Raw genomic sequence first — 23,942 nt, 5'->3', positions numbered from 1 at the left:
ATTGCTTTGGCACAATTAGTCCAATTTTTGTATTTAACCTGATTTTTACTTTAAGTAACTCGTAGAATAAACCTGATATATCTACTATCTCTCTACAATCAAATTTTATTGACATATTTCTGTATGGGTTTTAAAATAAAAAGTGTTTTATAAAAAATTTACTTTTGAAATTAATTAATCCTCCAATATACAACATATTTCCCAATCGTATATTCTTTGTTTCAGCGTATATTAGAGTAACAAACACGTTTTACAACACTGCCAAATATACACTTGTCAATTGTGAAATTTAACTAATCCCCCTTATAAATCTATCAAACTCAATTCATAAATATGGACAAAGACAAGAAAAAAGCTGGCAAAAATTTGGAACACATGAATCTCACGAATGCTCAAAATCGAGCAGTGGTGGTTAAAGTTCCAAAATATGTAGCACAGAAATGGGAGTCAGCGCCATCCGATATAAATGCTGGGAAACTCACGGTAATAAAAACGCCTGGACAAAAACCAATATTCGAGTTGTCACTACCACCTGAAGTGGTAGAACTGAAACCGGAAGGAAAAATACCAACTGAATATACACTTCAGGTATCAAATGTAAACGACCAAACATATGGCGTTTTTTCGACCGAAGCAAGTGAACAGTTATCAAGTGGATCTGAAAAAATATCTATGGAGGGGTGCATAGTAAAAAAAATAGATTGTAAACCACAAATTAACGATTCTTATGTAGCATTTAAACGGGAGGCAGTACAAAAGGCATCTGAATCACGTCGAACAGTTTACCTTTTAGATAAAGTTGTGCCACAGTACAAGCCCGTTACGGATCATGCCCACAACGTCAGTAATTTTATATAAACATGATTATTAGAAAATACTGATCATTTATTAAAATATTTTTATTACAGATTGAGTACCGCAATCGTAAGAAAGCTGAAGGTAAAAAGGCACGTGACGATAAAAATTTTGTAATGGGTTTACTCTTCAATGCATTCGAAAAGCATCAATACTATCACATTAAGGACTTAGTGAAGATCACGAAGCAACCTATAGCATATTTAAAAGAAATACTTAAGGAAATTTGTAATTATAACATGAAAAATCCACATAAGAAGATGTGGGAACTTAAGAAAGGGTATTGTCATTACAAGTCCGATGAGAAAGAGAAAGATGAACAGTCTAACGCGGACAGTGAATCAGAATAGCACTAATTTTTTTTTTTGACTAAGCTAACAGAACTGTGATTAAATTTAATCAGCCATTTTTTTATTGTTGTAATCTAAAGATCTTGAAAATTTAATCTAGTTAAGCTTAGATTGATAATAAAATATTTAAAAGCAAAGAAAACATTTCATTACTATGTCATACTTGTTTTTCTCCATTTTTACAGCCACCTTAAATCGCCCAATAAAAAAATATCACTAATTATTATTTAATTACAAATAGTTTTATTTTTTAAATTTCTTTTTGTAGCACTATTTCTGATATCACTATTTCTGATATGAGTATGCAACTCATGTGCAAAATTTTCCGAATACCCTATGTAGGGTGCAGAACTCTATTTGCTCTGCAACTCTAGTTCGTGTTCAATAAAGTGGAACATACTTTCAGTTTACTTTGATTATATATTCCATGATAATATTTAAACAGAAACTTAATGAAGACTTTATCATATCGGGTTTTTTAAGATGTTTTAAGCAGATCTACACAGCTGTTTTGAGGGTTTGTTAGTTACAAGAAGAGTCCTGAAATGATGTTTTTATTTTTGTTATGTTCTGCGTAAAGTGTTAATATAAAAGCTGTTTTCATCCACCATGCCGTCATAAAAGTTTATAGTCTTAACCATTTATTTTGCAAAAACCAAATTTTTTATATAAGTAGGTGAATATAATTGTCTTATATTGCACATGTACATGTTAATATAAATTTAATCATCTAATCAGGGTCATAATTGGAGCGTCATGCATCATCATCATTATAGATAATTTCTTAAAACAAATTTAAAAAGTAACTCCACATTCATTTTCATTAGAGTTACTCCATAGTATGGAGTCCATACCCAATAATAATAGTTCGCAGCGTATTCAATTAGTAACCGATTCTCGTTTTTTTGAACGTCGATGGATGGATGCATTATAATCTGTGCACATATTTGACTTCAGGAGACCTCGTTACCTATCTTAGTTTAATATTCATATCTCTATTGTGGAAACATAGTTTTATACTATGTACTTATATACATGATCTAAGCTTACCCTCTGGTATGGATTTGTTTATTAAACTTCTTTTGCTTAATGATACAGTGTTTTACTAGATTAGTTCAAATATTACAAATTTATTTCTCTTGAAACAAATATATGAAAATAAAACATTAGTCTATGAAATAAATATCCTCTTAATATATATTATTTTGGCACGAATTTGCAGTTTAACTCATAATATTTAGACATCAGAGCGTTTTTAGTCTCTCTAATGATTACTTCACTCACATCTGCCGCATTGCTACTATTTTTTGGCTTGAGCTAATACTGGTAATCTAAAATTGTACAATTAGTAACTAAATATAATAATATTGCATTTTAAGTATAATGTGATTATTACCTGACATTATTATCAATTATTGGAGATTTATTGATCGCATTTCGCATTTCATTCTCTTGTCTTGATATATTGATTGCAGTACTTTTCATCATATCGGTCAAACCTCTTTGGATTTAAATAAATTGAATATACTTAACAGTTTAATATTATATGCGATTGAAAATATACCCACATTTGCGCAAAAGCCTGCTAGAAAATATTCATTGATAACAATTGGTAACACAGTCAACGCTGTACTCTAGGAGTCCTGTAATTTTCTTATAGGAAGGTCCAATATCCATCATTCATATTAGAAAGAGCACAATAGGAATTTCTTTAAAAGAATGCCATGCGCCTTCTTGACGACAATGTATTAGTAAGCACGCTGCTGATTTAGTTCAAATTGAATAATGTATTTAGTGCAGTTCATGAATCTGAAATTTATACTCACATATTATATACTGTTAACATAAATACCGATAACATATTTCTTTTAAACAATTCTTATATGAAAATAAAATAATTCTGTAAAGCTCAACGATATATTGCAGAAGAAATCAATAGCACATATTCTTAAAAAAGAAACCTTCAATACATCATTTAAAGTAATTCCAAAAGTATGTCTGTAAGTTGATCAATTAACACATTTATCACACAATTTAAACAGTTCTTAAAGGTTGGTGTTTAATATACTTATCTTTCTCGGTCGAGAATTATTTGGGTTAAATTAATCCGAACTCCCTTTCCATACGCTGTAATATGCGACCGCACATAACTTTATAATCGTCCATTATAATCGTATAATACCTATTGGATTAAATTTGGCTTAACGAAGAAGTTGTAGGAAGAGCACATTAAGGTTCGTTCGATTTCCTATATTAAGCCAAGGGATGCCAAAGCAATTACCGCAGATTTTTTGCTTATATTGGCCCATTTTTAAAACATAACCATCACTCATAGCCAACATCAATTATTCGATCAAGAATTAGTCCACACACAGAACACACAATCTCTCTAGTACGGTCACGGTTAACAAGTGAAACATCTTTATGATATTTACAATATATTTCGCTGCTGATATTGTTTAGTGAATAAATAATAAAATTTTAGAACACACATGAACATGAGTCTTCCATTATAGTAGCATGTATTACATTTTTCAAGTATTTCATTATGACATAGATGGGTTTAGAAATATTTTCAATATGAAATCGAAAAAAGTTTATTTTAGGTTTTCGCACAAGACGAGCTGCAATAGCTGAGCGTTATGGTTTGAATACTTGTGTTTCTTAAGGTTTTCGTAGAAGATGAGCTGCAGTAGGTGGAGGTTATGGTTTGAATATTTGGATAACTCAATTTTTTCGCAAAACGAGCAGCAGTTGCATCTACTCTACAGGAAGAAAAATGCACTCCTTGCCTTCGATATTGTGTTGAGAATATTTTGGTAACCGGACATATTAAGAAACTGCAATGGATCTTGTTAAAATTCTCGATATACTAACACGTGGAAGTTCGTAGACTGCTGTATACTTTAGAAAACTGCTAATAGTATCTACGTTATTCAGTAGAGGTCAGTTATCATTAAGAATAAATTGATATGGCATTTAGAGATGTTGATATCCAGACAATGTCGTTGTCAGAATTCTTGTTATATTATTTAATATGTTAATATGTGTTGTATATTGCAATGCAAATATTGTATTTGTAACAAAATATCGTGTCCATGTGTCTGTGTATCTGTAAGCAAGATAATATCTGTCTTTTGAGTGTCCAAATAACCCATATCAGTCGCAATAATGATTCACAAAGTCAGTGGCCAATATCTTTTTTCTTAATAGCTGGTTTAATTTAACATCGAAACACTTCTACTCGTAGATAAACCGTTATGCACAATGGTTTTCGGCTTCGGCAAAGTTTGTAACTCTGATTTTTAAAGCTTGATATTTATTATATACCTATAATATTTTGATGATGTTTGCTTTATTACTCAATGTAATGTTACACTGTTTTAATATACTCGATATGTTGCAAACCTCGTTTGTATACAACTGCAGTCAAATTTGGGTTTGTTGAAGATATACGTCTTAATACTTGAGTGATAGACTCCTTTTAATACTTATTCTATTAAACCTACACATTTTTTAATCTGATTAATTAGATTTGTGGAGTAATAACAATTTTAAGTTGAAAAATGTCAGCAGATATTTAAAGATGAATTGTTTTAGTATTGATAGACCTTGTACACTATTTTTGTTTAAGATGGGCTTTCTTATTCAAGCTGGATTATAGTGTCCTTGATTGGCTTTCTTCCTTTGTACATTACCGGATATCTTTTCGGCTTGAATATCGATGGCTTCTTCACAGCAGATTCATTAATTCTTTTTACCTCTTTTGATATTTTTGATCTTAATTCTTCTTGCTTATTTTGACTGGCTAAAGGCACAACGACTTCTTAATCGTTAGAATGAAACACATTTTTTTTTTTAATTTAAATTTAAATTCAAAATTTAATTATTAAATATTTCTTTACCTTTGGCATTATCTTTCTGTATTTCTTGACTTTCCTTTCCGCTACACTTATTTTTTTCGTTATTACCGACTATGATAGGAGAATTAACTGGAACCATAACTCTCCTTGCAGCTTCTAACGACTTATCTCTGCGATACATATACGGGTATAGCTTATTTTTCATAGTTGACGGTTTATTGACATATTTATAGCATTTCAAATAGATTACTTGGTTGATATTTGCAGATTCCTCCATACTTTCAGAGATTAGACGAGAGTACTGAAATCTAAAACATAATGATTCAGACTGGAATCATTTAAGAATAAACGCTAAAAAAAAAAAATTAAGACATCGTTGAGTGTGTTACTAGCCTATCAGCCACATTCACTAATTTAAAGTGCATATGTAATATATAAAAAATTTGGTCTTCGAGCGATACGTTAAAATTTCATTATATTTTACCTAGTAATTATTGAGAAACAGATATTTAGTTGGCGGTACTTTTGGTATTTCAAAACAACGATCTATTAGCATTTATTTCATTACTTATTAAAAAAAATAATTCAATATCATAATAAGCTTCTAAAGCTTTTTTTAAATATTTTTAATTTTATATCAATTATTTTATTATTTTCAATAATCCTGTTTATTAAAAATGATATAATTAAAGTATCTCAACAAAAAAATTATTTAATAGTTCCCTTTTCTCTATTAACAAAATTAGGAGCAGCCCCTTTCCATTTTTGTTTTTCTTACGTATCAGAAAAATTATCCTGAATAAATTTAATTACTCTAGAAATTATTAAAATATTTTATTGCTTTTTTTTAATGGGAAGAAATAAAAGGCAATCCCAAAAATGGTTTCAAAAGTGTTAGGAGAATCGTGCTTTATTGAAATAAACTATTTTCAGTGATTTGCCGAATTTAAATGTGACCCCTCAGACACCTATAATGCTGGACGTCGAATTCACTACTTAAAAGACAATACAAAGGCATTAATAGAAAAATTGATATTGGTTTATTGCTTCAGCGGCAAGAATGGTAATACTACATATTTGGTCACAGCTTGAACAGAGAAACAGAAACAGAAAAAAAGGAAACTATTTTAAATTATTTCTATTCATGTCCATCTCTTTAGACCCGGAGTGCAGTTAGCTTAGTTAATCCGGTCTTTAATAATTTTGCTAGCAAAAGTTTCTAAATCAAACAAACGATTAGTTGGTAATAAAGATATTAAAGAGCAACTACTTAAACCAAATTGGTTTCCTTGACAAAGAAATAAAAGAAAAGCCTCCTTTAATAAAGATAGTGAATCTTGTTATAAGTCATTAGTTAGGATATAAAACTCAGATTTAGTCATAAGCACTTGATATCTGCTTACTTATTTCTTAAAATTAATGGCTACTATGTCTTCCATATCTGCTCTTAAGCCCTAATAAACAGTATTATCTTTAATAGCTATTACCGAAACGACATGTTTTCACGTCACACCCCAACACACAATCTAAAAGTGTGTCCGAAGTATAATATTACAATGAAAAAAAGGCCTTTGTGATGATGACCTGTTCTTAAATGTGATTGATCATGTAGGTATGACCATGACATCATAGTTTTGGATTATAATAGTGAACTCCAAAATTCCTGATAAAAAGCCTGGTATTAATGTCCGAATCCTTCTTTTTGGTAAAAAACGATTCGGTACTCGTAGTATCGAGCGAAAATTTATTGATTACATTATTTCAATAATGGTTTTATATAAGGATATATATGTTAACATTATTAGGAAGGTAGTTAAGCAGTTCTAGTATCACGCAAACATTTTATATTATATATTTTATATTTATATTTTATATCAAATTAAAGTCTTCAAAGCTAGCTAGTGATGGTACGCAGTCGATAATATGTGTAAAAGATGTGTGTATCATTTGCGAATTTTAAGAAATAGTTCGCTTCAACATTAGCGACAAAGTTCAGATCGTAAAAACTACTAACTCCAAAAACTTTTGTTCGACTTTTTGAGAGAGCTGCATACAAACGGGATATGCGATAGGGACAGGATTTCTTTAATACCCGATGCTTTAGATTCTGCAATTGTTACCGTTACCAAACAATGCGCTGTTAAAATGTGAAACTATTGCTTATAATTTCACATGTAGTATTCATAATTATATCTTATCTATGGTTTACGTTCATTAATTTTTCTAATAGCTTTTATAGCAGTCTTAACTAACTATAGTAAAATTTTTAGTGTATTTTATTTTTGAATAATCTTTTTAAAAAAAGAATCTTAGCATATAGCAATATTTATTATATGTGTCCCGTAACAAGTCGAGATTAAAAATTAAAATCTTATTTTAAAAATACTATACAGTCAAACTTTCATAAATCAAAGTTAAATTTTGCAAAGAAAAGGTTCGACTTATGGACACTTCGAGTTAGAGAATATTTTTTTTTGTTTTTGAAAGAAACTAAAATCATGTTTTAAGATATTTATTTATTTGCAATAAAATAAAGCACAGAAGTTATAGTAAAGTAAAATATTCAGAAATTAGGGTTTCGGACTTTGATCCCTCATTATCACCCTCATCACTTTCCGTTGCACTTAGAATAGGATCCAGTAATTTAGAGCTATAGTAGAAAAGCTATCTATCTGTAGAAAAGCTTGATGTACAAATTTCATTGTCAAGTTCAATATAATCCTTAAGAATAGCATTAGAAGTTATTTCATTTACTTTAAACCACGCTGCCAGGGACTAACATTTGCACAAAGAAGCAACATAAGAAAAAGAAAAAATTAAACATTTGGTTTGGAAAAAGGGACTTCGCCTAACAGCAAAATGCATTTATACATAAAACAAAAATTCGACTTATTGAATGCACATTCCAACATATTCCTATCGGTACGGAACAAAATTTTTGTTCCAGCTATAGAGAATTTCGAGTTATAGAAGTTCGAGTTATGGAAGCAGAATTGTATGTAATTTGCTCTCTAAAACCTTAGTGCACTGTTTTTGGTTCGAGTTATAGAAAATTCGAGTTATAGAAGTTTGACTGTAAATCCTTTTGAAATGTAAAGGTTTTAAGAAACCTCTACATAGGAACAAATTCATCTCATTAGTTCCTACTGCACTTTTCCCATATTTGTGTTTTCAAATACATATTTATTTCGTGCGAAAAAAAATTTTAAAATGCTGGTAGTCATCTTTCAGTCCATAGCGTAATAATAAAAAAAGACATTTGAAAATTAGCTCCCTCCCGGACATTGTGTATATAATAATGGCGAATACATTTCGAATGCAGTGTAAACACATGCATTTCAGCGCTACATGCATTTCAGCTCGTATTTCGCAAATAAAACATTTTGTGCAACATTGCGAAATGCTTTCAAATTCCCTGTGAGCCTGCAGCATTTTGGATACGGAAATGGAAAAACGAAATGAGTCCCAACAAAAGTATCACTCTTCCATTGGCATTTCAACTGGCGTTCTGTTTATTTGTGATGCTGTTGCTTGTTATCGAATTGATGGCAACCGATTCATTGCGAGATGATGGCAACAAGACTGGGTTGAACGCTTTTTTGTGGTCGTATGATTATTGTGCACATAAATGCTTGCCACACCGTAAAATGGTCTATTATGGCATGATAAGCCACGTTGAGCTCCTAAAATTCAATAGATTCAAGCTGAACAGGAAATTGAATAGTTAATTTGTTGCGAACTGCAGCAAATGTTTGAAAATGCCTCTGCACTGCTGATGAATGCCAAATTAGGATTGGTAACGCTTGAGTTGAGCTAACAAGATTAAACTACTGATAAAAATAAATCGCTTCGCTAATGTTACATCAAAAGTGTATTTTTCAAATTTTATTAAAAGTATTTAGTTAAATTATATATGTCTGACTTATAGCATAACAAATCTCATTTCGAATAACACAAATAGAAGTTCTATATAAGCCGTGATGTGAGAAAGCTACCCACATCAATTGAATTACAATTTTTGTTTTTTAACATTACAATTTTAGAGGTAATGTATTAGACTTCCTCCACATATTCGAATTTAATTAGTTTGAGCATGTCAACGCAAAAAGGAAACTAACATGGCAATTATGTCTATCACGATACTACAGCACCTCTATACTTACTGCCCAATAACACACAGAATATTATTTAAGAGTAAATTAAAAAGTATTTTGCTGAAAATTTCTTTATTTCTAACTTCTGGAAGGCTTTAAAGTTCCATTAGAATGTTGGAAGCCAAAATTTTAATATATGTTCATCCATTGCATCTTTCCACAAAATCACTAGTAATTCACTAGTAATTAAGGTGCTATGCTCCAATGGAAGGAACTAATGATGATGATGATGATTAGTATTTCACTAATAACTTCCAACCTAGGGATAGCTCTATAATTTTTTCTTTTAGAATAATTTTACAGCCAATGAACATTTTAAGGTGATCTGTTTCTTTCAACAATATTCATATCTTTAATTCAGGGAATTATATTTGTAAAAAAAAATTTAATAAAAATAATATCTATACCAGTATTCGTCAATGAGTTTGGTCAGAAAGTAGTTGTTGTTGGGATCTACTTGTGAAGTAGCTTTGGGAGGTGTCGAACGGCACTTGGTTCGATTGGCTCCGGGACGTATATCCGCCAGCTCTTTCTTTTGCTTTCGTTGTAGTCAAAAGTCGTTTCTTTTGGGCAATGAGTTTAGTCAGAAAGAAGTTGTTGTTGTTGTTGTAACCCGTTGTAACCAGTTGTAACCCGCTTGTAAAATGTTTTTGGGAGGTGTCGAACGGCACTTGGTCGTCGTTGGCGACGAATAGTGTAGATCCGGCCGTTCTTGGAAGTTGTTTCTTTTGCTTTGGTTGTAGTCGAAAGTATTATCTATATCTCTCGCTTCTCTAAAAATGTCATATCGATCAAAATAATAAGATATTTACATAAGAAAATTTACGATAAAAACTTTGCTAAATTTATCTTCAACGCAATTAATTAAAAATTTAGAAAATCAACTTTGATTCTATATTATTTCCGAAACTTTATGAACAAAAACATTTTATATATCAATTTATAGAATATTTAATCAGTTAAAATAAAAACGCATGTTTTTTTTCGAAAATTGTATTTTATGGTTTAATATAATTCTATTTAAGTTCAACACTCCGAGTCCATCGATCTTTCAATATTTGGAAACCTCATTTTCCCATTCAAATTTATCATTTGATGCAAATCTTTTTCGCTGGAGTCATCTTTTCAGGTTTGGAAACGGGTAATAGTCACTGGGAGCCAAATATGTAAAATACGTGGGTGAAGAAGCAATACGTACAGTAATTCATTTAATTTTGCCATGATTTTCATTGACATATGACAAATGTGTTCGTTTTTTCTTGATTTCCTCACTCAATTGATCCAATAATATACAACATCAATCTGGTGTTATTGTTTTTCCTTTTTCCAAATAGTTAATGAAAACTGTTCCACTTGAATCCCAAAATACGGAAGCCAAAACTTTTCCCACCGATTATTAAGTTCGTGGTCGTTTATGAGCACTACTCCCAGGCTCTACCTATTCTCTGGCTTGTTATTTTCACTTAGTTGTAAAGTAATAGGTCAATGTTTTATTAATTCTCACTAATCGACGGTCACAGTCAGCTAGATGGTGCATAAACATTTCCATACAATGTTTTGAATGATGAAGTCGTTGTCATTTTTGGTCAATTATAAGCAAACGCAGCACCCATCTTCCCGAAAGCTTTTTCATACCCAAATATTCATGTAAAATATTCGATACAAGTTTATATAATATATTTGTCATCTCTGCTATTTTACACAACTTATTTTTTGGATCGTCGATTTTTTCAATGTTTTTTTCAGTTGTGATTTCTTTTGGACGACCCGGACGCTCTTCATCAAAACATCTGTATATAAGTTTTCTGTGCTTTAAGTACTATGGTACTTCATTAGCCTAAACAAAATATTCGTCGTCGAAATATAACTACATTTTCTATTCTACATTCTATATCAATATCTAAACTCGATGCTATGATAATATTATAACAGTTATTATATTTTATTTATTTTGTGATCGATCCATTTTGATGACTATATCTATTTTTGAAGTTATTGAAAACTTATTAAACATAAAAAAAATTTCTTTGTGTATTATTTTTTTCAAATATTTTATTTATTAAATTTATAATAAATAATACCTAACTAAATTCATTCTATTCGATATGTTGGCAGTAAAGGAACATACCCTACGTATTTATTCTCTTAACAACCAGGACCCAATTACAAATAGCATGAAGTGATTAAGTAAATATATGGCACTAACCAATTGCATTTTAAGCAAATCTTTTTCGTTTGTATTTGAAAATAATATATATATAAAAATTTTTATAAATTTTCTGTTCTATATTTTTCCTTAATTTATTATTTCTAGAGCAATTCCAAAGTAAAACTTAAACGCTTTTACGCTCTTATCTATGAACCCTCATATTTTCCGCACTGGCATTCATTTGCACCAGCCGAGCAAACACACTATTTATCAGTAAACTTACACAAAACACACCTTCAACTTTCACTGAAACTTAATACTTTTCGATACTTGTAATCTGGTTGTCTTGGAAAACATAATGGAAATGGTAATGTGAGGGTAATGGTGCTAACTTTTAAGTTTATAGTACACCATATATATACACGTATGTATGTATATTGCAGTACATTGTTTAACTAAAGTTTATCAGTATTAATATGTTGCTGTTGCAATTTATATGCGTAAAATATCAAAAGTGAGCCAATGGTGAAAGCAGTGGAAGAAGCGAAGTGAAGAGAAAGTGGTTGTGGAAAACTTTGCAAACTTTTCCTGTTGCAGTAACAACACAAAAGAGCCACAAATTTGATTTTCTGTCAAAAGATGCATTTACCCTGAAAGCATTTTCACAGGACGAAATATATGAGTGTGTTGATATCATATTTTGTATACTCGTATTATTGCATATGCTGAGTTTTGCCAAAAGCTGTTTACGTATATAAAAAGCATTTTAGGGTTTATTTATTTGTTTATATAGCTTAAGAATGGCAGGTTGGTTGCTAGCAACTAGCAACTAGCAACTGTCTTGAAAAGTAAAAATTAATTTATATGAAAGTTTGAAACTCATAAAAGAGTATTTGAGCTTTAAAGATGTTGTAATGCAATAAAATGCATTACAACTGCACTAGGTATGCATGAGGTACATGATATTAAAAATAAATTCTTCAAGTGTTGGAAAAATAAAACAAATTTTGAACAACTATACAACAATGCTACAGGTTATTTAATTAATAATACTAGTATATAAAACATATTTTAATAATATATAAAATTGCATTACTTTTTTAATAAGTAAAACCTGTGTTAATTTACCTTTATTTCAGTTATAGCTAAGACTAATATCTTCAGATCTTACAGTTAGATTGCCGTGAACGCAATAAAGTTCTTAAGTCTATGGAACGTCTTGAACCTAAAAGAAAATTTGGAGTTAGAATTTCGGATATGTAATGTATTTTTCAAGTCTATGGAGTTTCTTGATCAAAATTGTTATTATTATTATATAAAAAGTTTGTTTTCCTGTCCAAACAATTTTCTTTCTTTGTCAAAATATTTTTTAATATTATTTAAACTAATTAGTTAAAATTTTATTTTTCTTATTTATTTTTAACTTACCTTAGATATTACGTTTCCTCAATTGAATGCAGTTAAAGCAAATTTGGTTGGAGGTACTAAACGCAGCCTTTCTCACTTTCATTATTTTTCGGTTGTTAATTAATTATGGCAGCAATAGTGTTGACACAAACAAAAAAAATTTCTTTAAAACCTCACAGAGAAAGTTCGAGTAGAGTTCCGTGGACGTAATGGCTCTTATAAGTGTTTGAAATGTCTCAATATCGGAAATGTAGTATTAAAACCTTTAGAGCTTTTTGGACAAAATCCTAATTAATTAAAAATAATTATTTAAAAACTTGTTTTTCATATGTAAACAAAAAAATAGTATTGTCACAATTAAGAAAAGCTCCAGAACCTTACACAAGAAGTACAGACAGAGTCCCGTAAACGTAATGAACTTTTTAAGTCTCTGAAATACTTTGAAATGCTTTGCTATCTCTATCCTCGGAATGTGTTGTATTTTTGAGGTCTTTGCACTTCTTCACCTTCCTGAGAATTCTTCTTCTTGTTATTAAGAATAATTATTTGAAAATTTGTTTTTCATATATAAACAAGAAAATAGTATTGTCACAATTAAGAAAATCTCCAGAACCTTACACAAGAAGTACAGATAGAGTCCCGTGAACGTAATGAACTTTTTAAGTCTCTGAAATATTTTGAAATGGTTTGCTAGAGATAGCCTCGGAATGTGTTGTATTTTTGAGGTCTTTGCACTTCTTCACCTTCCTGAGAATTCTTCTTCTTGTTATTAAGAATAATTATTTAAGAATTTGTTTTTCATATATAAACAAAAGTTAAATAACCAGCATAACCGTTTTTATTTTTGAGTGTGTAAAAAACTTATTAACTTACCTTATCTTTTATTTCTTTCCAATTAATTATAAATGAAATAAACGTATTATGTATTTGTTTTACTAAGCAAAACTTTTCTTAATTTACAAATTATGGACGAGAGTAGTGTTGTAGCAAACAATATATAGAACCCAGTAGAAAACGTTTATGTAGAGTTGCAGAAATTTTACAAATTTCTTAATTTCTTCGATTGTTTTGGAACCTTCTAGGAAACGTATAGGTCTTGAGAAAATTATTTGACAACGTATTAAAATTTCTTGAACAATATGGTTATAAATTTTGATAAAAATTTTGAAAGTATATTCTACCGACTTAAACACCTATTAACTGGTGATAATTGACTGTAAATTGACTGTAATAATTTTATTATTGACTATAAAGAATAAGCACATATTTATTCACTAACCTTTTATTTTTTTCCGATTAAGTATGACTAAGAGAAAAATATGGCTGCACTAGTTATAGTGCAGTTAAGAATAATATCTCCGAACCTTGAAAAAAACGTTAAGAAATAGAGTTTCCGGAATGTATTATAAGAAATATTTACAAGTCTTCAGAACTGTTTCACCTTAAATGAAAGGTTTAAAATGAAATTTATGAAATGTGATGAGTTTTAACTTTATATTTTAAAATCTTTTATATTTGTTTTATTTAAAATTAAATAATTAAATATAACAAAGGTATGTGTAAAATAATTTTATTGAAAAAAAAATGGCTTACCGTAATGTAGATAATTTTTTTTATTTCTTGTTCTGTTCAGAAAAAAAAAATTCAAAAAATAAGTTTCTTCAAAATATTTTACAAAATTTATCCTAGCTTACTAAAATATGCGATTTTTTATAATAATATAAAAATGTATTTATTTTATTAGAGTGATTGCGCTTACAGTGTAGCGGTTTTCCAATTTTTACAATGAAGTATTAATGCTGAAGAATAACAACGTTGATACTTAAGTACAGTTGATACATCAGTTATCGAAGTTTGGAAGACATATGTACGATAGTCTGAATTGAAATAAAAGTTGTGCCTTTGGCTTTTACATATTGAGGCTAAGGCATAGGGATTGCATGTCGTACAGGTTGAGACGTACATAAAATCTACAAACTTCTAAAAACTAAATAATTAAAATACTAATTTGAATGTATTTAATATATATATTTTTATAATTATTGAAACTAATTTAATAATTTCAACTTCATATTCGATTTATTGTTACTAATACATAATTTATACAAATACTTATCCAACCTCTTTACTATATTTATATATGGATTTAGTTTGAAAAATGGTACATATCACTACATATATGATATACAAAGATAAGTACAATTATTTAAACAGCAAAAAATATAAATGTTTATTACAATATCAATGTTGAATTTATCATATATTATTTATCGTATCAAAAAATTTCCTAATATATTTAAAATGTTATTAATTATCATAATTTATTTTATATTTATGCCATACAGACGAAGCAAATTGTGTAGAGATTTTCAAAGGATACCAGGGAATCCAATACGCTTCGAATTTCCTGATATCCATATATAAATAAATCGAATACATACATAAAAATATTGCCGTTATAATGTACGTCCTTGGTAACATAGCTACAACTTAAAGTATAGATTTTAATCCTAAGTGAGAGAGATGAAGTTAAAAATTTCTGAATATTTTCAATTTCTAAACTACTTTGAAGCCATGTTATATGGAACAACGAACCATCAACGAGTGTGAACGTTTGAAAATTTCAATACTCGAAATACATTAACTATAGGTTTTTATATATAGTTGTAGAAACTTCATGGCAAAATGTAAACCATCAAATTAAGTTCATAATACATATATTCACAGAAATTTAAAAGTGTACCATATTATTACAATCTAGTACCATCCTACGCCAAAATTAGATTAAAGGACGAGTCATATAAATATTGACAGAAAATTCGAGAAGAAAGAGGAATAGTGGTCATAATAGAAAGTTTTATGACTAATTATTAGATTGCCGATCGTGAATAGAAAGAAAATAGAGCATCACATCATACATTGTGACCGAAAAGTTTTCGGAAATTCTCATTTAAAATTCGCGCGCTGTATATTTTTCGATATTTTAAGTTTATGTAGTTTGGCAGCACTGTCCTTAATTACTATGCCAAAAATGAGCGCGATCTGTCAGACAGTTCGTTTACGGCAGCTGTTGAAACCAGTTCACCTCAGTAGTGCGTTGCGAAAAAAAACAATGGAAAAAAATATTGAACAAAGAGTTTGCATCAAATTTTGTTTTTCGAACGAAATTTCGTGTGCAGAATCGTTGCGAATGCTACAAAAGGCTTATGGGGAATCAGTTTTATCGAAAACTCAAGTTTATGAGTGGTACAAAGCCTTTCAGGACTGTCGTACGACCGTCGAAGACATGCCGCGTTCTGGACGACCTTCGACCTCTACCACCGACGAAAACATTGAAAAGGCAAAGGAAATCGTGTTCAAAAATCCTCATGTGAGTGTTAGAGAGATAGCACGAGAGCTAGGCATCGGTCGTGAGATGGCTCGTTTGATTTTGGTGGACAATTTGTGTATGCGACGTGTCAACGCCCGGCTTGTTCCGATTCACCTCAATTTGTTCAACATTATCAACGATTTTAAGGCCAAACATTCAATAAATACCATCGAACAGCCACCGTATTCACCTGATCTTGCACCGTGTGACTTTTTCCTGTTTCCCAACCTCAAATTACCACTCAGAGGAACGCGTTTTGAATCCATAGAAGACGTAAAACAGAATTCGCAGAGGGAACTCAAAGCCATACCGGAAAGCGCCTATAAAAAAATGTTTTTGATGATTGGGAAGAAACGTTGGGATTTGTGTATCCGCTTCTTAATGGAGCATATTTTGAAGGAGATAAAATAAATATTGATGAAGATTAAGAATTTTGCGTTTTATTTAAAACGCAAAGGAAACTTTTCGGTCACAATGTATAGCATTTCATTATATTCCATCCCTTGGTTCGACATGTTGCTACGCTTTATCACAAATCTCCAAATTATATAGAATGCGATAAGAGTGTCAGATTGTCTGAGTGTGTAGAGACCATAATTCGTACAGACACCTTATAAAATCGTGTTAGAAAGATTTATAAGAATCATTTAATGCGAATAGCAATGCTAAATGAAAAATTTAAGAATGAGAGTTGTAAAAACAATAAAAACTTTTACACACTAAGTATACCGACTCTGGATCTGCACAATTGACATTACTCATTACCAAGTCACACCAGTAATAGGAGTTAATAATAAAATAAAAATGTTTTTCTGAATTTTGATATAATAAATAACGTTTTAGGAATAGTTAATCTATTGAATAAAACTAATGTACAAATAAATACTTGTCAAATACTGATCAGTTTCAAATACTTAACATTTGTTGAAATAGCAAGAACCACTTAAATAACTACTTAGGAAATATAAAATTAGTCCTTTTCTTTTATAAGCATGTCACAAAAGAACAAATAAAATAAGCAGTATTTTCAATAGCAACTTTGGACAAAAGTTGCTATTGTTCTACTTATATATACAAAAAACGTAATTAAATTTAAAGTTAAATTTTTAAGCTTTCTCACAGTAAAACAATAAATAACATATTTGTTGCGAACAATGACGACACAAAATACGAAGAATTAAAGAATTCATTCGTTGCCATTTCACTGGAAATTTCGTATGTACTTCCAAGAATCGTTCACAATAGACGAATTTTTAGTCTTGGCAACCATGCGATTTGAGCTGCTTCTAAGAATCGTTCATTATAGACGAATTTTTAATCTTGGCAACCATGCGATTTGAGCTGCTTCTAAGAATCGTTCACAATAGACGAATTTTTAGTCTTGGCAACCATGCGATTTGAGCTGCTTCTAAGAATCGTTCACAATAGACGAATTTTTACTGCTTCCAAGAATCGTTCACAATAGACGCATTTTTTAGTCTTGGCAACCATGCGATTTAAGCTGCTTATTAGTTAAGCAATTTCAAAAACGTTGGTCTAAATAAACCAGCTTTGTTGTTGTCTGATATGTTATTTTTATAATCAGCAGTTGTTCTTTTGTGATATGTTTACAAAAGAAAAGGCCTTTTATTGAATAAAATAAAATTTGTGATGATTTTATTTTCAATATGTAATATTTTTCCATAATCTTAAACTATCTGTACTCGCTCATACATAATTTATTTCAGTAAAGACTTACAAAGATTTATGTGTGCTGATTTATATTGTACCATATATTTCTGATGCTAGAAGCATTTATTGTCATTGATAACAGAAAATGTATGTGCTCATGAATTATGAAATCTTATTTCCGTGTAATACACAAAAACAAATCACAACGAAATTTGGCACAACACAGTTTGAAGCAACAAACGTTGATGATAACATAAATTCGGCAACTTTTTAAACCCAGAAAATTAAATTTCCGTTTTAATTTCTGTAATATCAAATCTTTCGGCACAGTTCAGTGCAGTTGACCAAATCGGAACACAAAGAAATAAGCGCATTCACATTGTGTGCGAGCGCAGAGCTTGTATCCACGAAGCTGAAATTGAAAATTTCATAAAAATGAAATCGCTAAGTGCAACGGCTTGGAAAAATGTATTTTTACGATTGCCAACACTGCAACCGTTCGCATGCGAGCATGTTCTCCCTTAACTTGGCACAATACATTTTAATAAAAATTTTTGTTTTGCAATTTGAAGCTATGAAAAAATAAAGCCAGCAAAATTAAAGAAACGAGGTCATACAAAACTGGCGGAATCCTGCACATATCCTTTATATTGCCGCCTAAGGGGAAAACCCTGCTTAACATAGATTTTTGACTTGATTTAATTTGCGAAACGTTGCACTCGCGAACGTTTTGTGGAACGAAAACATATAAAATTTCTTCCAAAATTGTTGTATACAAAAATCGAATAAAACATAAATTGCATTCGTTTATTTTAGATTAAAGTTAAGAAATATGAATTTCGGCGGATTTAGATTGAGTAAGAATAATGTTAGGCATTAGTAAAAACATTTCTTCAAAACAAAAAAAATAGTTTTCTTAGATTGCTTCGTACCATGGAAGTTTCGCTATTTACTACGAATTAGAAACAGTTTTTTACTATTTGTGGTTAATTTTCTTATTATTTTTTGTGTGACATTAATGGAATTAATTTTCTTCTTTTTTAGAAGAAAATGCTACAGAAACAGAAAAAAAAAGACTAGACGTTTGATGAATCAAACGCAATTTATCAATTTGGTTTGACAACCCTAGGGGACAGATTTAAATCCCACTTTCAACACAAATTTATCAACTTAACCATATCCCTAAGGAGAGAAGAGGCAATGCAAAAAGGATATAAAAACACAAGAAAACGACTATGTTTAGAAGTTTTAACAGTTGAAATAACAACTTAATCAAAAGAAAGCAGGGTTGACCCTTGTGAAAACACCGCAGGAAAAAAAAGGACGATATGAGAAATAAATAAAAGCTTTTTTCGAAATAAAAACAAAAATATTTGACTTTTATAGTTGCCAGAGGATGTTTATATTAAACTCACAAGTCAACACATTATTTTATATATATTTATGCATCTGAATATAATTATTTAGTGTTTAAAGAAAAATAAATAACAAAAAAAAATTTTAATTCAGCAAAATAATCTCGACCGTCATTTAGATAGTGTCAATAAAGTTGATCTAGTTGACAACATTATTAAATCTTATCACCGTATAGTACAAATTTGGCACAGTATATTGAATATAATCAAAGAATGTAACTTCTTCTATGCGTACGAGTAGTGGCAGTTTTTTTGTCCTAGATTTGAGATCTTCACAGGTACGGCATAAAAGAGTGATATCAGCATGCGACTTTGTCTACACTACTGAGAAAAGACAAAATATAATATGCAACATCCATAATAACATTCTCGTTGAAATCGGCTCATCATATTCCACCTTACCGACAACTTTCCGAGAAACTTTCATAAACTCAAACAATGCTTTTAAGTACTGTGAAAAAAATAAAATGATGATCTGAGTTTCTTACGAAAATTTTTTTTAAACAATAACTGTACTTTATATCGAAGTCTGATTCAAGTGATTTAAAGTTAACTTCTCCGATGTTAGATTTAAATATAATTTTTCCTACTTAATTGATCATAGGAACCTGTTGTAGGATTTCGGGTTCATACATCCCTCTTTTTCAGAAGCCTCTGCCATCTGCAGATGTTTTCCAGTTTCGTACATTAAGCGCGGTTAGTATTTCCAATCTGATCACTTTACAGGAGACACGCCTCACCTTCGTCTTCTTGCTTAAACACCTTTTTTACTGGAGCATCGTTATCATTCTCAGAAAGTAATCCCAACCATTAAGGCAACTGGATGTTAATTCTGTGAACAATGTCAACGTCAAGTTTAATTTTATTCAGCTTGTGGTACATTCTGATGCGGTGATATCGCTAGCTCGTAGAAGTCTATTAGAATAGTATTAGAATACACCAAGTGTTATTTTATTATTCTGTGATATTGTCCATACCTTCATGCCATACAGAAATACGGCAACTGTACTTCTCAATTCTATATTGACGCCATAGTAGCAACTACTGATAATGAGTTCAAGGTTTGATCGTTACTACAATACCAAAATAGATAAAATTGTTCATAGCTTCAAACATATAGTTAACAGTTCGATATCTGAGTGACGCATATATCAAAATTTCACAACCGAAAACATTTGGAAAATATTATGCTATTACGACGAACACTTGTTCTGTGCACGATTATAAACATAACGAAATGGTAGAGATCACAGGATAAGGTATCATCTCGTTATCACTGCTTAGTGCCTTTGTTGTCTCTGTGTATTGGTCCGTGTCAATGTTTAAAGTAGGAATATACATTTAGTATACTTGAAGTGGGTATTCCATTAAACACGAAATGATCTATCTGGTTTCATATTGATTAATCCGAAGAACAACACTTTAGTCTTATAAATGTTTGCCTACGGAAATTCTAAACTGCATACTACCATAGTTTGCGCCAAAGCAACATCAATAAACCTCCGACCATTTTTGGAAGTAGAGCCATGGAAGTTAAATTTTAAATGAATTATTAAAATGATTTAAATTATTAAACCAAAAATTACTTTAATTCTAGCTTTCGTTGGAGCAGCACTATAGATTACTCCCAATCTCGTGTAGAAGGTATATTTGCTCACATTATCGTTTTTGTGTGATAGTACCGAATGTTCTTTTGAAGCGGATATTACGAAGACTTCTGTTTAATGATGTAAACCGCTGGACTAAGTTTAAAACTCTCTTGCGAACTGGAAAAGCATTAATAAATTTATATCATAAATTTAACATACATGACTTCATGGCAGTCATAGTAGATATGACGATTTGCTCTTTAACTACAGCCCCGTTTTGTTCACCACATATCCTAACGTCATTCTTACATTTATTGACAGTTTCCGCCAATTGGAAAGAAGCATCTTTATTGTAAAAAACTTGAGAGCTTCTAGATGCATATCCATAAATTATATTTATTTCATTTGCAGTGAACGTCAATATTTGGATCTATTCCCATACTGCTTTATGTTTTGCATTGACACCTGATTTTATGTGACGGTTGGCTGGGATAAAGCCCAATGTAGCACTCTTAGTTTATTACCTACCGACTTTTAGTAAATAATGGCTTGCACAAAAAACATTGGGTTTCACTAACATAAACCTTTCACTAACATTTTTACTGAAACTATTTACTGGATTCCTGGTACTTACAGTCTCGAAAATAATTATTTACGAATAATTAAATACAAGAATTATTTCCAAGACCACTGATGATGGGTATTTGGCAATACTCGAAACAGCTGTATGGGCAGCCAAAAATTCAATTAATTAAAATAATATAAAAAATAAAATTTTTGTTGTTGTGTTTCACTACTGTTCGAAAAAACCTCTCTATAACTATTTACTATATTATTTTTGAGTCGGAACTGTCTACAAACAGACATTTATACTGTTAAGACTATTATATGCAAAAAATAAATATTTATTTATATAAGTTTAATATATGGTGTATCATATTTACTTTTATCTTTAGCATCTTAGGGTTAACTTTGTATCGTATCTCTTTAACCCTTTAGGAGTAGCTATTTTATTAAAAAGTAGATGACCATTGGCAAAAAAAAAGATTGGAATAGTAATTACCGTTTTCTGCTATAAGTTTTTGCAATGGTTGTGAAGTTTCAAATTGTGGAACTAAAAAAAATCTCTATAAATTATTAAAGCAAAATTATACCATCTAACTTAAGCATAAGGATTCTTACTCACTCGTGGATAATATAACTTTTGAAGCATAACTTTTTTTCCGTGTGAAAAATATTTTTTTAAATAGCAATAAAAAAGCGAAACTATTGTTTAAGTTTTTTTTTGCCTAACCAGATGCAGATCTAAATTTTTCTAATTATAAAAATAAAAACAATTTAGTTAAAAAAAATGGTTTTTAGTAAAAAAAGAAAATAAAACATTAAGACAGAACTTTAATTAAATGTTCACCATGAAAAGATTTTCCATCCAAATCCTTAGAAAATTTATTCTCTAATCTTCTTAACTCCATTTTAAATTTGGTTTTATTTTTCTTTCCCGTTTTTCTTTCCTACTTGAAGACGAAAAAAAATGGTAGAAAAAAAATTATTTTAATTTGTTTACGGCTGAGCTTTAAAAAATGGCGGACAATTAAATGGAATAACATAGAGAAAGATAAATATTTCAAGCACTTAACGTAGCGCTGAAGGATTAGAAAAATATTTATTTGAAATTATATTGAAGACGTATGTTTCTACAACTACGTTATTTGAATAGACTTTAGAAATTATTTTAAAATTTCAGAATTACCTGCTTGTATTTTTGACTATGATGCTTGATGCTTCACAACACACTCTTATATAGTATATATCTGTCACCATCCATTAATTGATTAACTTGTGAATGTTGTTTATTTATTTATTAGTTTTGTCAGTTTATTTTAAAAAATGTAATAACAAATATTTTTTGTAAAGATTAATGTAGACAAAATACATTTGCAATTTATTGAAATCAATTGTTTTGAATTTTAATTGTAATTATTTGAATTTAATTTAGTGAAGGATCCTGCTTTCCATTTTGAGCTGATTTAGGGCTAAGGAAATGTTCTCGATACCAGCAAACAAATTCGTCAATAAGAGTTGGCCAGGCGTCATCCATACTGTAATTATCCAAAGTAGGATGAATTTCTTTAACAAAATCTAACACACATTTCCAAGTATCTAGATTAATGCACTTGACATCACGTTCCTTTATATATTGACACCAGCCATTCAACAATTGAAACTCCTTCTTTAGAATTATATGCCAATATACAATAGCGCTATTTATGTCCAAGTATTTGGAATCCTCCTCTTTTGCGTACTTAAATGCAAAAATATAGAAATCCTTGAACTTGTCGGTGTTAAAAATATCGCGAGTAACAATACCGAGTTTGTTTCTGAGCGCCACTATATTTTCGACTTCTAGACGTGCCATACCATTAACGAATTCCTGTTTTGTAAAACAGCATTGTGTACGTGCACGACACATCCAAGCCAATACCAGAACTTCCATTGAATCTGCTCTAAGCTTTAGGTCATCCAACAAACGCAGGACATTATCATCAGTAATAACAGCACCAGGTCCACTATCCTTGTAAGCCACGTACATCTTATTTATATTGGCTTGCATTACCTTGCTGACGTACTTATTAGGATTTTCGTGCCAGTCCACAACGGCTGCCTTAATATTCCAATCATTATGTCGCAAGCAATCATTGGCGATTGCTGCAGTGGTTTTGGTTTGTGAAATAAACATCTTCACTAAAGACTCATCGCGATGTGGATTGTTTTGTAAACGGTACATTTTTATAAAATTTTCTTAATTTTTTCCGACAAAAGAGACCGAAACAGAATTCTATTCAATAATATGTAAAACTAGAATTTCAATTTGTAGGTTAAAAGTTTTTAATCAACGTTGTTACTTTGTTTAAGAATATGAACTGTCATGACCAGTGTTTCAACTTCAAGTATTTCAACGTTAAATGATTAGTGAATATTGGAACAAATTAAAAATAAAAATTTATTCAGAAAATTTTTTTAATATATGTCTCCTATCTTTAATTCCTAAATTAAATAAAGAGGTTTTTTCGAACAGTAGTGAAATACAACAACAAAAATTTTTATTTTTTTATAATATT

At 30.2% G+C, this 23,942-nt stretch overlaps 2 protein-coding genes and 2 long non-coding RNA genes across 4 annotated transcripts; 1 reads left to right on the top strand and 3 right to left on the bottom strand.

Annotated features, from left to right (window-relative positions):
• The first annotated feature begins 220 nt into the window (after positions 1-220).
• On the top strand, positions 221-1,337 carry LOC119682991 (general transcription factor IIF subunit 2-like). The gene is made up of 2 exons (XM_038096580.1): positions 221-840; positions 909-1,337. The coding sequence occupies exons 1-2, from the start codon at positions 334-336 to the stop codon at positions 1,203-1,205; spliced, it is 804 nt and encodes a 267-aa protein (XP_037952508.1). The 5' UTR covers positions 221-333; the 3' UTR covers positions 1,206-1,337.
• Positions 1,338-2,388: 1,051 nt separating this feature from the next.
• LOC119682124 lies at positions 2,389-13,572 on the bottom strand. Its single transcript, XR_005252561.1, has 7 exons — positions 13,160-13,572; positions 12,800-13,065; positions 12,500-12,596; positions 5,111-5,376; positions 2,774-5,031; positions 2,602-2,706; positions 2,389-2,536 (listed from the first exon to the last, which is right to left on the bottom strand). It is a non-coding gene; the product is annotated as an uncharacterized LOC119682124 (long non-coding RNA).
• A 112-nt stretch (positions 13,573-13,684) lies between these two features.
• On the bottom strand, positions 13,685-14,400 carry LOC119686099. The gene is made up of 3 exons (XR_005252875.1): positions 14,372-14,400; positions 14,058-14,219; positions 13,685-14,003 (listed from the first exon to the last, which is right to left on the bottom strand). It is a non-coding gene; the product is annotated as an uncharacterized LOC119686099 (long non-coding RNA).
• An 8,410-nt stretch (positions 14,401-22,810) lies between these two features.
• On the bottom strand, positions 22,811-23,608 carry LOC119675964 (DCN1-like protein). Its single transcript, XM_038087182.1, has one exon. It carries the CDS (start codon positions 23,606-23,608, stop codon positions 22,811-22,813), a length of 798 nt encoding a protein of 265 aa, XP_037943110.1.
• Positions 23,609-23,942: the final 334 nt, after the last annotated feature.

This window comes from Teleopsis dalmanni, chromosome 2, assembly GCF_002237135.1.
Source record: "Teleopsis dalmanni isolate 2A chromosome 2, ASM223713v2, whole genome shotgun sequence".
NCBI lineage: Eukaryota > Metazoa > Arthropoda > Insecta > Diptera > Diopsidae > Teleopsis > Teleopsis dalmanni.
This window is presented reverse-complemented; position numbering and strand designations above follow the sequence as displayed.